Source organism: Erpetoichthys calabaricus, chromosome 5 (genome assembly GCF_900747795.2).
Source record: "Erpetoichthys calabaricus chromosome 5, fErpCal1.3, whole genome shotgun sequence".
NCBI classification, from domain to species: Eukaryota; Metazoa; Chordata; class Cladistia; order Polypteriformes; family Polypteridae; genus Erpetoichthys; species Erpetoichthys calabaricus.
Genome location: NC_041398.2, coordinates 152,739,556 through 152,757,437, shown reverse-complemented (window position 1 = coordinate 152,757,437; position 17,882 = coordinate 152,739,556). Strand labels below are relative to the sequence as shown.

Sequence of the window (17,882 nt, the reverse complement as noted above, 5' to 3'; positions counted from 1 at the left end):
GCCTAAAGAAATGTAACCAATTATAACATAATTGTTGTAACTCATCTTGGTGTCAGACACATAAGTAAATGTAAATTTACAAAATATTGAATAGTCAAAAGCATTTGGTTCTAGGGGAACACTACTCTGGATTTTGTTTTTAAAACATTGTTTTCAAACAGCACTAGTCCTCTTGAACAACACAGAATTATCTGAGTGATGTAAAAACATAACATTCATTGCTTGATCAGGCAAACTGGACTATGTTCAGGGGAACAGGAACAAATTATATTATCATACACACTACACATAACACCCTGTGGAGGGTTATCAGCAAAATACACTAAAGAAAATGTGATCTGATATTATGTAAGAGATTAGTACATTTCTCAGAAAAACAAAGATTTTAATGGGGAGGCATTAATGAGTATATATTTTATATATACTTTAGATAACCATTTACTGTAAATGTATTTGAAGTTATTCCATGCTTTTATTAATAGCATCAAACTTCCTGACTGTGGTATAATGCATTTACATTTATTTGCTTGGCAGGCGCTCTCATCCAGAGCGGCTTACAAAAAAGGTAAATTTAATCAAGTATTATTTGTTCAATAAGTGTAGTAGGACAGGTAACAAAAGTTAATTGCCACAAGTGAAAATATGTAATAACTAATACATTTACAAACAGATTAACAATTGATAAAGCAATTAACTTTAATGTAACAACAAATCAATGAACAATTTCTTTTCAATCAGATAGCCAGATATTCACAGAACAGATTGATTTTAATTGCTTCTTAAATACATTGAGGGAGTCGGCAGTTCAGATGGTGGGCAGCTTGTTCCACCAAATAGGAACTACACAGGAAAATAGTCTGGATTGAAACATGATACCATGCAGAGGTGGCATCACCAGACACTGTTCACTGGCAGACATGAATGGACGAGAAGGAGCATAGCACCTTACCAGTGTCTCCATATACACAGATGCTAACCCACTGGCTACTCTGTAGGCAAGCATCAGGGATTTGAACTTTATGCATGCTGCTACAGAGAGCCAATGTAGCAACCTGAAAAGGGGAGTGACATGTGCCCATCTTGGCTAACACAATACAAGACGGCTTGCTGCATTCTGGACCATCTACAGCAGCTTGATAGCACATGCAGGTATTCCTGCCAGAAGTGAGTAGTCCAGACGTGACAAGACCAAAGCCTGGACCAGAAGTAATGCTGCGTATTCCATAGGAAGAATTGGTATAGCAGAGGACATATTTCCTTTGGGAAAACGTTTAAATACATAAAAAAATTTAACACTTAGGCTGAAAGGCATCCCCCTTTTGTTATTCTTAACACCCCATGCATAATGTATGTATTTAGGTAACAACAGAAACATCCAAATATAATGCAAAATGAATGTTCATGCCTACCTGTTGTTTTGTTGCCTTTTTATAACATACACGTTTTTAATTGCATTAGAACTCAAAGCAAATTCTGATCATTTTTATTGTTACTTGGATTAGTACTTCATATCTTCACAGTCAACTTAATGAATTTGGCTCAGCTCTCAGTATTTCTCTTTGTTAATACCTTGTTGTGTTTAATCTAGTATACATCCTTTAATTTTTAAATATATGAAGTAAGTTTTAACAGTCTAATTCATTCCATGATATGCCTTCAACTGTCACCTTCATCATGTAGTTTGTAGATTAAATGCCAGCAACAATTCCACTCTCTTCCCCTCTCCCTCTATCTCTCCCCTACTGGTTTTCTTGGCTGCAACATTTCTGACACCCCATTCCTGACAAAATCTGACACCTCCTAGTGGCCTCTGCCTTGCCATGCTGGCATGTAATTTTGCTGTCTTAAATTCCATGTGGGTCACTTCTAGGCTACCATGCTGGCATGTCACTGTGCTGTCTTATTTTCTGTGTGGGTCACTTCTTGCTGCCATGATGGAATGTTACTGTTCTGTCTTATTTTCCATGTGGGTCACTTCTTGCTGCTGAGGTCTGCTTTGATGCTTTACCCTGCCCTCATTCATATTGATGGCATCTTTGCTCTAGTCAACCTACCTATACCCTAAATAGCGAAGTAAATTTTTGGTCTTTTTTGACATGCTGTATGCAAGCCCCATAATGTTTCCTTTTTCTGTTTAAATTATTAAATGAAAATGTCCTACGATATGTCAGTAATATGTGTAGTAAAAAATTTTCTAGTTGCATTCTACTTCAATTTACATTAATATGCCATGATTAATATTATGTATGATTCTTTTGTTATTTTTTTATTTCAGGATTTATTGCTGCAGATATTAAAGGCACAGGCTCCTGGACCCAATTGTACCTTATAACAGATTATCATGAAAATGGATCTTTGTATGATTACTTAAAGTCCACCACCCTAGATACAAAGGCTATGTTAAAGCTGGCTTATTCATCAGTCAGTGGGCTTTGTCATTTACATACAGAAATCTTTGGCACTCAAGGAAAACCAGCCATTGCACACAGAGATTTGAAAAGCAAAAATATTTTGGTCAAGAAGAATGGAGCATGTTGCATAGCAGATTTGGGGCTAGCTGTTAAATTTATCAGGTTAGTCAACACCTTACATGCAATATACATTTAAATACTGTATATGTTGCTTCCATATCATTTGATGAATATAGTATTAACTTTAATACTGCAGTGAATTAATATATCATTTTGATGTTTTTCATGTCTGCTGTTTGTTGTTATCAGCTTTTTATTAAGACTCTACAATGCTGTTACATGCCATTTAATATATATGCTCACATTTACACTTGTAAGTGGTAGTACGGTTTCCACCATTCATGATTTTAAATGTTTTACTTTACGTACACTCAGTATTGAAAATCAGATAGGTTATGTTCTTATTTTGCTCAGTATCTTCACATTCTAGTAATATTTTTTTTTATCATTTTCAGTTTATTAACTTTTTAGAAAGTTATTACTTGAAATCACTGTCAGTAGAGTTAATTTTATCTCATAATTACTTGGCAATTAAATCACAAAGCTCCACTCAAATATAGTATAGCTTATTAAAAGCATATTAGCAATATACAGTACCATAATATTAATAGCATATTATGAACATAGCATTCATTATAAACTTGTGTAAGTGCCACTGTAAAGTGAAAATGTTGGGAAGCTCCATGATAAAACACTCAGTTTCAAAAGTATCACTTAGCTTTAATTAGCCATGTATATATTACTAGTAATTTGGGTGGTAGTTCATCACAGAACACTCACATACCCTCCTATTCTCACTCTCATTCTCACACATTCATCACCATTTCAGAAATTAACATGAATATCTTTGGGATGTGAGAGGGATCAATATGAAAATGGTCTTATTATAAATGCTCCTGGTTTATTGTGAATATTTCTAAACTTTAATTATTTTGTTCTAATTATCCTTTTATTTTTTATATTTATTATTATTTTGTTTACATTATTTGCAATACATTTTGAGTACTGCTTGTTTAATGGGAACTATTATTTCAAACTGTGTTTTGTTGGACGTGACCATATTGTTAACGAAAACAACAGCTTTTTTACACTAATGTGATATGTGAATTTCCATTGGGATTAATAAAGTATCTATCTATCTATCTATCTATCTATCTATCTATCTATCTATCTATCTATCTATCTATCTATCTATCTATCTATCTATCTATCTATCTATCTATCTATCTATCTACACACTGCATGTGGTGTCTTAAGCTTTTGAATATAAATACCAAATGATTATTTTAGTTATTCTAGGTATGGTTAGAACTTCCTTTACAACATCTTTGCACTCTGAGTTTTGTTTTTTGTAGCTATTTTGTTTAAGTTTGCTGGGTTACTGATCTCTGCTCTGAAATATAACATTTTTTTTCCCTTCAAGTTCTCCAACTCCTGGTTCTTGTAAATAGTTTTGCTCTTTGTGCAACAAATATTTGGATGTGCCAAACATCATTTTGTTTATAAAATATCTCAACTAATAATAATGCATGCAAAGAAGCTAATGTTTACCTGAGGAATGATAATTTTGAATTCCAGACTTTTGCTTGTGTCTTACACTACTTGATAATCTACATAACTCAACATTATAAGAAATACAATGGTATAAAGTATCAAATTTAGCATTAAGCTTTGTCAGAATAGTAATTATATAATTTCCTACTTCAAAAGCTAACAATATAACCAAACTGACCATAACAAGTAAGTTTTGTACTATGAACAAGGTAATGGCAGACTTGACAGCTTGGCAAAGGTATGGCAATTTAAATCAACACTAAGCCATGAAATTGCATATTGATTGAATGCAATCTAAGACTAACTGTGAAAATGGTTGTTAATGTTGTACATACCTTGAAGATCACAAAAACTCCTCTGTATTCTGGGTGATCTTCAGATTGTACACCTTGAATAAGTAGAGTATTGTGTTTCTTTTTTTTTAGTTCAATGTTTTATTTGATTTGAAATGTAGAAAGAGGACTGCATAGGAAAATATTCTTTTATACAAACTAGGGGGCTTTGCCCCCTGCTCGCTTCGCTTGCCACCCCCGGGTTTGGTTAACCAGATATACAATTTAAAGAGATTATTATTTTCATTTCATTCATTTTCATTCATTTTTTATTTCTTGATATTTGCCAGTAATAAAGCTGTAGTGAATGAGTTATTCCCCCTCTCCCCTCCAGGGGCGTGCTACACGCCAGCCACTTCGCGTCTCTGCTGCTCGTGTTGTGTAGAGGGGGGCTGAATGCACACTAAGGAGATGCAATCGCTCCTCCAAAATCCCCTCTTAAACAGTGATACAATGGGAAACAAATACATTTTTTTTACCTCCTCTTTGCTGGATCAGCTGCTGGCTTGCTGCTGCTGTGCTGCATGATCTGCATGTCACGTAGCACTTCGAACATTTAAAAGCCTGTACAGCAAGCTGTCCTTTTGTCTCACTGCCTTGTCTCACGGGACGTTAAAGTGTCTCTGAGAAAATCACGTCTCATCTCCTTCCAAGCCTTCCAAGGTTTTTTTTATAATTGACAGTAAAAGTCAATAAAATCAACAGTTGCTTCAGACACTACAATGTGGCACCAATGTGTGCTGGTTGGCGTTCATTAACTGTGCATGCACATAAGAATGGGATCTCAATGTTTGGTTATGAATTTGGATTATGCCAATGGTATTCTTAGAATATGCATCATATTTTTAGTTTTTGATAAATCTGAAAAAAATCACAAATAAAGGAGTACCATCAGTGTCTGTAAAACTAATTTCCAAAAGAAGGCACATGTTTGTTTTTGCACTTAAAATGATGTCATTAAGAAAAACTTTACTACCTGAAACCATACACAAAATTTGGCAAGGATAATTAACAATGAAAAATCTGGATTGATTTTACACATCTTGATAGGAGTCATGTTATTAATACATGAAACCTTTATATTTTTTTTTGTGTTTTTGTCTGAGGTTTAGTTTTATATTTTACTGCCTAGCTACTTTCTCTGTTTGCAAATCAGTGTGTAATTCATTTTGGAGGCTGATGTGTGTAACATGGGGCATATGTGTGTTTCTGCAAATGTATTTATATTTTAAGATGCATTTCTTTAATAGTACAACTAAAGTGAGTGGCAGAGTCCAAAGAATAGTTGGGGTGTCAATCTGGACAACCCGTTTAATTGCAAGCAACAAATAACGTAGCAACTAAATAACTGGTGCTTGATGCAGGAAGCAACAAAACAAAATGAAAGAGCTTTAGCCTGAGATAGCCCTATGCAAAGGGTTTGTCTATGAAACTTCATCCTGTAGCAGGCTCAAGTCAATATAGCCATCTTTATATAATTTGGACAGGAAAGTGCAAGGCATATTAGAGCACTAAGGGTGGGGTCTGTCGCTCTCATGGGGCATTTTTTTTAAGCAGCGGAGAGGCAAGACTGTTAGTGACAGCGCCACCCTCTCATCCCAGAGTGGCACTGCATACCTGGTCTAATTCAATAAGGTTATCCACATTCGCACATGTGTGACACAGCGCCCCCTTTACCCCAGTCCCCAAAGGGTGGGACAGATCTCATAGTGAGGTTGTGGACCCAGAAGAGAGTGTCAGCATGGCATGGAGGGACCCACATCTGTACTGGACATTGAACTTATAGGTTGTGGAACCTCTTGGTGACAGCCACTTGAGGGGGAGCATGATCTTTCACTAGAGTAAACTCCTGTCCTAACAGGTAGTACTGCAGCTGGGAAATCATCCATTTGATGGGCAGGGCTTTACACTCAATCTCTGCATATCTCATCTCCGAGTCCACTGGTTTTTGGCTGAGATACATTACTGGATGTTCAGATCCTTTGGTAACCTGGTTCTATACAGCACCCAGGCCAGTGTTCGAGGTTTTGGTCTGAAGAGTAAATGGGAAAGAAAAGTTAGGGAAGATCAAAATGGGAGCTGGCATTAGGGCCATTTTCAAGTTACATAATGCTGATTTGGTTTCTGGACTCCATGACACCTTGTTCATAGACCGCTTCCTCATGAGATTAATTAAAAGTGCATGACTCTCTGAGAGCTAGGGTATGAGTCTCCAATAGTATCCTGCAAGTCCCAGGAAGGCTCATATTTGCCTTTTTGTTTGTGGCTGGAGCTAGTTTCAAATGGCAGCAACTTTGGACCCCAGGGGCTTGATGTGTCCACCACATAGTCCAGATACTTAGCCTCTCTCAGCCCGAAATAACAGTTTTTAGGTTTGATCCATAAGTCAGTGTCGCATGTGGTCCTCCCCCAGTGCAGGAATAGATGACCCATATCATCCAGATAAGCATTATGGGGCCGTTGCAGTTTATCCACCAAACTTTGGAAGGTGGCCAGGTCCCCACGCAGCTCAAAGGGCAGGGCGCAGTAACTGCCAGTGGCAACTAGGGGTATTTAATCAGGTCTGTTAGGGAGATTTGCCAATAGGCCTTTGTAATTTTGAAGATAGACAGGTACCCAGGACCTCCTCGGTATTCAAGAGGGTTGTTCACCCTAGGCATGGGATAGGCACCAAAGCAGGATACTTGATTGAACTGACAGGAATCATTTCAAAAGCACCAACTTCCATCAGGCAATGGGTATGAGTATAACATCCAGTATATTTTGAGCTCAACTTTGGCCTTCTTTTCTTTTGGGAATCAATACAGGCTTCCCCTTACTACAACCCCAAGTCAGGTAACAATATTGTGGGCAACCAAGCTCATTCATCCCAGTTTGGGGTCCATGACTCCATTAATGCAGGAAATAGTGGATCCCAGTTACTTCCTCCCTCCCTCAGGATTCAAGGCTGCTCCAAAGTCTAGTTCTACAGCATCCCCAAAGCACCTCTGCAGAGTTAGAAGCAAAGGCATGGTCATTCCAGTCATGGCAGGGCCTGAGAAGTTTAATATGGTATACCTGTTTGCAGGGATGCTAGTTGGGCTGATATACTAGATAGTCTGCTTAGCCCCCTTCCTGTCCCATAGCTCATAGGGCTCTTGCCAGTGTGCAAGTAGCTTAGAACACAATGTAGGGATAAGCACCATCAAATCTGTCCTCCAGACGGAACTCCTGAAAAAGGGATCTCGGATTGTACAATCAGGCCTGTGAGTGCTGTGCAGACTCTAAATGTTCCCTGATGTGGAGTCAAAGCCATAAGAACCGGTCACATAAATTGACAACTTATTTAATAATATTGTTGCAGCCTCCCTGCCTTTTCCAATTAAATCAAGCAGGCATTTGGGTTGTCTCCTACAAAGGAGCTCGAAAGGTGAAGGCCCTGTGGATGCCTGTGGGGTAAGAGCTGATCCTAGTCTACCCTAACTGCTCACACTTCCCTCCTCAAAATCTTCTTGAGTGTCTGGTTAAAATTCAACTAGTCTGCCCTAATCTGTGGATGATAGACAAAAATTTTGGGGTGAGTGATACAACCTTCTGTAAAGTTCTTGATGTGAAAAGTGTTCCCTGATCTTTGAGGACTTCTTGGGGATGCCAGCCCATGCAATGACTCTACCACTTCTTGGGTAATTGTTTTCAGGTAGCCATGTGCAGGGGAATGGCCTCTGGGTAGTGAATGGTGTAATCAACAAGGACAAGTATGTATTTGTAGACCGTACAGAGGAATTGAAAGGGCAGACAATGTCCACGCCAACCTGCTTGAAAAAAATATTTACAATCAGCTTTGGAATAAAATATGCACAGTTCCAACAAGGCATTTGAATTTATTGACACTCTGGACAGGACCTGCAAAACCATGGCTCCTCATGTACATTAGCGCCAATAAAAATATGATTATGATTTGCAGTAATGTTTTTATGCAACCCAAGTGAGTCCCCTACAGATGGGCATGAACCTGGTCCGCATCCCTCATGGTAATAAGCACAAGGTACAAGGAGCTGGCTCTTATAGATAGATAGATAGATAGATAGATAGATAGATAGATAGATAGATAGATAGATAGATAGATAGATAGATAGATAGATAGATAGATAGATAGATAGATAGATACTTTATTAATCCCAAGGGGAAATTCACATACTCCCAGCAGCAGCATACTGATACAAAAAACAATATTAAATTAAAGATTGATAATAGTGCAGGTAAAAACAGACAATAACTTTGTATAATGTTAACGTTTACCCCCCCCCCCCCCCCCCCCGGGTGGAATTGAAGAATCACATAGTTTGGGGGGAGGAACGATCTTCTCAGTCTGTCAGTGGAGCAGGACAGTGACAGCAGTCTGTCGCTGAAGCTGCTCTTCTGTCTGGAGATGACACTGTTTAGTGGATGCAGTGGATTCTCCATGATTGATAGGAGCCTGCTTAGTGCCCGTCGCTCTGCCACAGATGTCAAACTGTCCAGCTCCATGCCAACAATAGAGCCTGCCTTCCTCACCAGTTTGTCCAGGCGTGAGGCGTCCTTCTTCTTAATGCTGCCTCCCCAGCACACCACCGCGTAGAAGAGGGCACTCGCCACAACCGTCTGATAGAACATCTGCAGCATCTTATTGCAGATGTTGAAGGACGCCAGCCTTCTAAGGAAGTATAGCCGGCTCTGTCCTTTCTTACACAGAGCATCAGTATTGGCAGTCCAGTCCAATTTATCATCCAGCTGCACTCCCAGGTATTTATAGGTCTGCACTATCTGCACACAGTCACCTCTGATGATCACGGGGTCCATGAGGGGTCTGGGCCTCCTAAAATCCACCACCAGCTCTTGGTTTTGCTGGTGTTCAGGTGTAGGTGGTTTGAGTCACACCATTTAACAAAGTCATTGATTAGGTCCCTATACTCCTCCTCCTGCCCACTCCTGATGCAGCCCATGATAGCCAGTGTCGTCAGCGAACTTTTGCACGTGGCAGGAACTCCGAGTTGTATTGGAAGTCTCGATGTATATAGGCTGAACAGGACCGGAGAAAGTACAGTCCCCTGTGGCGCTCCAGTGTTGCGGACCACAATGTCAGACGTGCAGATTCCCAAGACGCACATACCTGAGGTCTGTCTTTAAGATAGTCCACGATCGATGCCACCATGTATGAATCTACTCCCATCTCTGTCAGCTTGTCCCTAAGGAGCAGAGGTTGGATTTTTTTGAAGGCACAATGGTCACCTTGATGATCTGTCACTAAATACATCCCGTATTTATCTATCATAAAGTGGAATGTGACTGGCATGGTTTTGCCGGTTGGATGACTGTCTGGCAGACTTCTGGCAGACTCCTTGAAAACTTCCAGTGAGTATGTTATTCCCACTCCTCATGTTTAAATGAGGCAGGCAAGGAGCGAAACCAAAACTGCAGAGAGGCAATGGGAGCAGTTGTGGCACAGTCTGACGGTTCTAGATTGGGGGTCGGGAGCACTGCCTCTGTGTCCTCATCCAGGCACACAACTTACCTGTTCCCAAGCAGACATCCACAGACATAGGATCGTCAAGTTTGGGACAGTTGGAGAGAGGTTGCAGTACAGTCAGGGAGAAATCTGTTGTCTAAGGCAAGGGCTTGTCCTCCTTCAGTCAGGAGTCAGACTCTCTGTGCTCTAATTGTCTAGAGTGCTCCTTTCTTCTGGCTTCTCGGACTGCCATGTAGGCTGTTGACATTCAATAATTTCTACAGGCCCTCTCCGTATTATCTTTGGACTGGGTAGCTTAGGTGGGTCCAGGAGGTTGTGAATTAAAAAATCAGTGATCACCATTTGCACCCACATGCTTACCAGTGTTTTTCGCTGGGTCAGAGCACAGCGCACCAGCTTGCCCCATAAATCAAATACCTTACCACCACTTCCAGCCACTCCCAGATTCAAACCTCCCACTCACGGCCGCTCCTGTACTTGACAAAGAGGTGCAAACCTGTAATAGGCAAGTACTCTTCCTCTTCGGGTGGGGAACAGTTGGCAGCAGCACACTCCTCCATATCGTAATAAGTGAGCCTATGTGCTTCCCCCAACAAAAAAGAACTAAGAGGTGATGCCCAATCCCAGGGCAGCCCAGTGCTGGTGAGTAGTGCTTTGCTCAAAGATGAGCAAATACTGTTTCCACATTGTCCTTGGGGTGCAGAGGGACAAGCACATGCTCTAGTCCCAGGCCCGTTCACAGACTGTTAGCATGTTGCCCGCCTCGCCACATGTTTCTGCTTCAGCCAGCTCTGTGTATGCAGTTGGCCTCACTTGGTCAGCTAGCTGCTAGATCATTTACACCAGATTGGCTGTGCTGCTCATGCTTTGTACAGGCACAATTCTGCCGACTTTGCCCAAATGTGGAACATTTAGTAACTGGCAGAGTTCAAAGAATAGCTTGGGGGTGCCCAACCCCAGCCACCCTGTTTAATTCGCAAGCAACAATAAATAGGCACACAAGCAACAAAACAAAGAGCTTTAGACTGAGATGGTGTATGCAAAGGGTCTGTCTGTGAAAGCACCCGTCCTGTAGTAGGCTTGGGTAAAGACCTGAGGACACCTCCTTCCGGGAACTGACGCATTTATATGGTTTAGACAGGAAGGGGCACGGACATCTTGAAGTGCTGAGGGCAGGGTCAGTCACCCCTCATTGGACCTCTTTTCGGAGCTGTGGAGGGATGACGACAAGACTGTTGGCAACCCCCCTGTCACCCCGGAGTGGTATCACATACTTTGCATAACACTTTAGACTCTTAATTTAACCTATTTTTAAGGAATGTTGGTATGTGTATTAATTTACTTTGCCATGACATTTGAAAAGACAGCTTTATTTATATTATTTTCTTAATTTATTCTTCTTAATTATTTCTTTATCTCTTACTTCTACTGATTAAAATAAAAGGGCTAAAATTACACCATCCAGTAGCTTCATCACTTTAGATGGATATACAGTCACAGTGAGGCATTATACAGGTATATTGCTGTTGGTATGAAGGAGTTCCAGTAGCACTTTCTGATACAGTTCCGCTAAATGATACATTGGTTGAAAGTACTCAGTGTTAGTGTGTCAGAGAGAGGATGTGTAGCATTGTTCATAATGACACTCAGTTTTGTTTTAATTCTGTCATTTCCTGCTTCCTCCAGGGGGTCCAAAGTGCATGCCTTTACTGAGCCTCCCCTCTTAATTAGCTTTTTGATTCAGTGGGGCTCTCTAGAATTAATGTTACCTGCCCAGCACATCACAGCATAAAAGGTCACACTGGCAATCACACAGCTGCAGAAGATGTGAAAAATGTCACTACCCACATTAAAGGATATCTATCTATTAGAAACACAGTCTTAATAGTTGATAAATTAATAATTTAGTGTATATTCATCCATGCACATTAGCAGCCAGTACATAATTACAGCTGTAAATGGTATTATTTATTATTTTTTGTTTATGAATTAGATAGTTATTTAGAACATTAAAATAATGTTTGACCAGAACATACCATTTAGCCCAGCAAAACATTCCAGTCCTATTCATCTAATTTCTTCAAAATAATATAAAGTTGAGTTTTTAAGGTCTCCAGAGTACTACTCTCTAGCACACTACTTGGTAACTAATTCATTCTGCCTGTGGTTTTCTGTGTGAAACTATCAATTAACTGATGCCTATTCCAGGATAGGTTCCTGCTTTGAGCCAATGGCCTGATCTACCATCATGGAGAGTTGGGTTAATGTCCTGGAGCCCTACTCAGAAAGCTGCCTCAGCATATGTGAGAAAAATGCCTATTAACAGGAAAAGACCACTTTTTGAACAACAGTACAGGAACAGGAACAAACAGCAATCAACTATTCAACTCACACTCTACCTCACTTCAATCCTCACGATTAGAAACTTATCCAATCAGGCCTGAATAAGCACTTTGAGCATGGGAAAGGCACTATAAAAACAAACTGCATTATTATTACTATTATTATTATTAATATTTGTATTATTTTATTATTATTATTATTATTATTAAAAATATTTTAAAAGAAAAGCATGAGTCTTGGCTGGATGATATAGATGGGACCTGGTCAGAGCAGGTGTCTCACTTTTATGAGATCATAAACTTGATATTTTACTGTGCCAGAAAAGGAAAAAAATTCCAATTGGATAGTAACTCAAAACAAGAGCCATGTGGTGCAGCTAAAATAAAAAGTGAAAAAAGAGTGAAGCTAAATATGCTGCTTTTCTAAGAACTATACCTGACATTGGCAATGTTTTCAAAAAATATGATTTGAACAAGCCATAAATACAGCAGTTAAAACAAATGCAACTAAGTTTACAGATAGTATAGAAAAGGCTAATATTACTACTGTGGAGTCCCATAGCACAAAAATAGGTAGAACGACAATGTAGAAGAAAATGAGGCCACTGCAGAACATACGATGAATTATACACTTATTTGTATGGTGAGAATCACACTGCTCAGTTACATATTACTTTTTAACCACAAAGTGATATAGGCTTTTTAGAAATGTTTAAGCGATGTTTGTTAACTTGGTTGTAAGATGCCAATTTTCTGTAAATGTGTTGTTGCACCCATCCGTTTGTTACATTCATTGTAATACACTTATGAACAAAAAGAAATGGTGAAGTTGACCCAATATAAAGTTTTAGATTTTTTTTCTACTTCAATCCCTGTATGTGATTTATTATTGACATGAATGATGTTCATAATGTCTGAGTACATATGTGTCCCTTATGGGGGTAATGGGGGGACCTCATCTATAGAGGTTTGACACCCTGGGGCCTGTATGGGTTTTAATCTGCACCTAGTGCTCCAAGAATGATCACTATCTATTGCCAATGTTTTAAGTGGATGGATAAAGGTTGGACTGATAAACTGTCAAGTACAGTATTGTAAAAAAAAAAAAATAACTCCAGAGGGAGTTCAAATGAACCTCTCCATCCTACTGTATTCCTGTGATTCCTACTATGCTACACTTTTGTTCAGTTTGTACTGTCAATCAGCTCATACAGCGTATTGCTTTATTGTTTGATGATGTCCAGGATTTCATTATTTCCTTCTAAATTACCTTGTAAATCGTTAAGTTTATTCATTTTATTTGCTGATACTCTTAAAACATCATCTAATCTATCCAATTTTCAGACCTTGAAAATGTATTTTTAGGGACTTCTTATTTTAGGTATTTCATTCAAATACAGTACTATTCAATTCACTACTTGAACTGTGGTAATAATAGAAATACAGGAGAAACAGTTGCCATATATTTAATCCATTTCTATTACAATATTTTCATTACATACTGCACATATGCTGTGCTCAGATGTTATTGTGCCATGATGTGGACTAGCACAGTGTTCACCAAGGAAACTAGCATAATGACTGGCTTCTGTGACACTAAATTAGATGGACATAATTATCTGCAAAGAACTTATAGGAATAAACAGATTTTGGTAACTCAGTGTGTATAATGACATTTCCAAAAATGAGTGTGGTGCAGCTATGCCCTTTTAAAATTTTAATATAGGTCTTATAGGTATAGTACTGGATAAACAGTCAATGTGCTTAAGTAAAGTTGACATTTTAAATTGAACATATTACTCAAAACCTTTTTAAACATTTACTTAACTTAACAAACAGGTAATTGGTTATTTTGTTCAATTCACTTATTCGATTGTTAGATTGTTAAAGATTACAGAGAGGCAGGACCTTGTACGTCAGTAGTTTTTGGACTAAGCAAGAACCAACTCTATATGGAGCACCACTACATGACAGGGCACTTTAGTACACACACCTACTGTCAACAAATTCAATAGAAATCAAGAGCTGCAAGTTTTTATTACCAGCTTTTTGGCATACAGTAATGTATTCGATCCAAAATAAAAACCTGTATCAAGTTGTTGTAATATGTTTTGTTATTAAGTTTAATGTCACTGTTCTCTGTGCCCACTGTTATGGACTCATTCATACAGGCAGACCAAGTATGGTACACAGGGGCTCAGCATCAGCATTTAGAATTGCTGAGCCAAGCACAGGACTAGAGAGCCAAAGACAACTGGAGAATTGAATAGTCAGCCTAAAGACAGACTAGTATATTTCTGTCTTCTGTCAGCACACTATCCTCTTTCCTTGTTGGGAGAATGAGAACTGTATGTAGGCATTGTGCTATTCCTGTATTTTTGAAGGTGGGATTTGAGTGCTTTCCTGTCCTTGTTTGGATCCAGAGAAGGAGCCTGCACATGGAGCAACCAGAATATAAGGATGGACCTACGGCCAACACACTTTGAAGCTGCCGGGCGGAAGATTATGTCTTCCATCCAGTGAAAATCCTTTCAGCATGGCGACGAAAGATGGCAGACTGCGTAGGTCAAGACCCCCACATTTCTTGATAGAGTCTGTCATAAGCTTCCCGTCTGTAATACCGTGTGAACCCATCAGTAAAGTTAGCTAGATTATCCTTTATACTTCTCGTGTAATCTTGTAACCGTCATATTGCATGCTGGGGGGGGATAAAACCTTTTTTATTTATAATTATTTAAATTCAGGTTAATTAAAACGCCACAATAGAAAAGAACACATTTCCAGAGAGCTAATGCCTCTTAAGGAAACAAAATGCCATCACGAACAGGATTGTGGCTACATAATAACCGTATATTATCTATTTATTTATAATTATTTAAATTCAGGTTAATTAAAACGCCGCAATTGAAAAGAACACATTTCCAGAGAGCTAATGCCTCTTAAGGAAACACAAGTATGCAGCATTTTCTAAACCAAATCAAAATTAATTTAAATGTCATAAAGAGAAGGTGGTTGTTTCTGGTTGATAGTTTATACACAAGCTTTACTATGCAAAACAAAAAAATATGACAGTTAAATTGTACTGTACTTCTAAATACTGAATAGACACACATCCCATGTTTGCTTCTTGGCTTACTGTAGAGATGGGCACCACCTGCACTTTAAAAAATGTATTCATTTTCAAATTTCCCTCCATTGTGCTTTACTCTTTCCAATGTCATGTTACCAGACCAGATTGAGCCTTGCATATGGGAGCATTTGGTGGGCCACAGAATCAAATGTCTGGATGCAACGCAAGCAGCAAGCAGCAAATATATTGGCAAATAAACACCATAATCCTTCTAAGTTCTGAATTTTGATCCATTGAGTAAATTATATGTGTTTCAGTTTTGAGATGTTGAAGGAGGTGTACTTCCTAATTGACTAGAAAAACCAAGTCCCTTTCTCTCTGGGTTTACATGCTCAGATTTTTTAGCAGTAAAGCAAGAACACTGGCAAAATTCATACATACAGAAAACTTTGAAAAATGTGTCATATGTGCTCAAAATGTGCTATGTGCGCTGGCAAAACGTTTCATGCACACAAAATGTTGCACATGCACTTGCAAAATAAGTCATGCAAGAACCCTGCCAAAAATAAGTTAATTTAAACCTAAAATGCTGGCAAATTGTGCTTGCAGTACATATGGTTTGCACTCAGAATGTGATGCTCACTTTCAAAATGTACTATGCAGTCTTGCAAAACATACTGTATCCCTCACTGCTCAAAATGCAACATAGGCTTATAGAATGAAAGCTTTTGGCAGTAATTAACTCCATACAGATAGATTGTAGATTCTGAGAGTTACTGATAGACACATTTGCACAAACTTCATTCTTATTGAATGACTCAGTGAATCATATGAATCAGTTTGTGAGCATTAAAGAATGGATTCAGTGGAGCTCAACAGGAGTGCTAAAGTACATGCGTGTCCTGTGTGATGTCATCAGCATCTTCTGTTTTGCTGACACCGGTAGAAGTTCAAACTGCATGCGTAAAAACCACATGAATCATCGCAAAGGTTTGGGGCAGCCACCCGTATAATATATTTCTGGCTGCAAAACAAAGTAAGGCTGTTCAAAGCAAGTAACGGTTACAAGTCAGAGTCCAAAACAGAACTGAATTCCAGAGGAAGGAAGTGAGGCTTTATAGGAAATCCGGAGGAAGTGATGTTGTCCTTGGGGCTGAAACCGGAAGTGATGTCATCCTCGGGCTCGAGACCGGAAGTGATGTCGTCCTCGGGGCTGGGACCAGAATTGAGCAACGTAAATGCACCTGGCCATTCATATGATCTAAAAGAAAAAGTAATTCATCAGACCAGGCCACCTTCTTCAGTTGATCTATAATCCAGTTCTGATGCTCATGTGCCCATTGTAGCCACTTTCTACAGTGAACAGGGGTCAGCATGGGCATGCTAACTGGACTTTGACTACACAGCCACATACACATTAAGCTGCAATGCATTATGTGTTGTGACACCTTTTTCTCATGGCCAGCATTAAAGTATTCAGGAATTTATGCTACAATCATTCTTCTGTGGAAAAGACAAGATGGGCAAGCCTTCTCTCCCCACACACATCAATTAGTGTTGGGCACTCATGAACCTGTTACCAATTACTGGTTGTCCTTGCTTGGGCAAATTTTGGCAGGTACCAACCATTGCATACTGGCAATAATCCACAAGACCTGCTGTTTTGAGGATGCACTGACCTAGTCATCCATCCATCATTGATTTTGGTAGGTACCACCCATTGCATACTGGGAATAATCCACAAGACCTGCTGTTTTGAAGATGCGCTGACGTAGTCATACATCCATCACTGACTTCACATGCCGCCTAATATATCTGACTCCTTGACATGTGCCATTTCAATATACTAATATTATTCAGTTCACCTATCAGAGGTTTTAATATTGTGAATGACGTATAATTAATCATATAATATACAAATTATTAAATTATATATCTGTGAAGCAATATGACTACAGAATTCCCATAAATGTCGGACTCGAAATTAATCAAAAGAATCAAATCACTTAAATTGGTAAAGAATTTAATCAGTAAAGTACAGTAAATTGAAATGCCCATAACCTCTGTGCATGCATCAGAACTTGTGTAGATAAAGTCCAGTTTGTCTGCATAACCAGGGAGAGGGGGTGTTAGATTCCAGTCAGGTGATTTTTTAGTGTTGGATACAAGTCTATAAGGAAGGTGGAGATATGGTCAGGTCATTTCAGGTGTGAATCAGAAGAAGTCCAAGCAATAGCAGAGCTGCTATAGGATGATTTCTGAACATTTAAATTGATAGATATATCTTCTCCGGGGCAAGCCAGTTTTAGAGAGAAAGAGATAAACTGAGAACATTTTTTGTAAGAGCTGACAACTTAGATGCTTTAAAAGGGGACTGATTATTTTGTTTGTTTTTCCTTTAATTGATTTTGAACATTAATGATGAATATTTTTTGTTCTATTAAAGGCTATTTTTATTTATGTTTTTATCACTTATTTATTGAAGAATGTATATACGTGCATTTTTGGCATTGTTTTTAATATGAATATTGGATTTGGCACAATAAATGAACATGTATGTATACAGTATGCTGCATCTGCTATGTCTTCTTTGAGGAACTCCAAATAAGACACATGAGCAACCTGCAG

The 17,882-nt window shown here is 38.9% G+C and overlaps 1 protein-coding gene across 1 annotated transcript in view; it reads left to right on the top strand.

Moving 5' to 3' along the window:
• The window catches only part of bmpr1ba (bone morphogenetic protein receptor, type IBa), a 124,969-nt gene that overhangs the window by 100,600 nt on the left and 6,487 nt on the right, over positions 1-17,882 (top strand). The window contains 1 exon segment of the mRNA XM_028802139.2: positions 2,276-2,573. Within this exon segment, the coding sequence (XP_028657972.2) occupies positions 2,276-2,573 (298 nt within the window).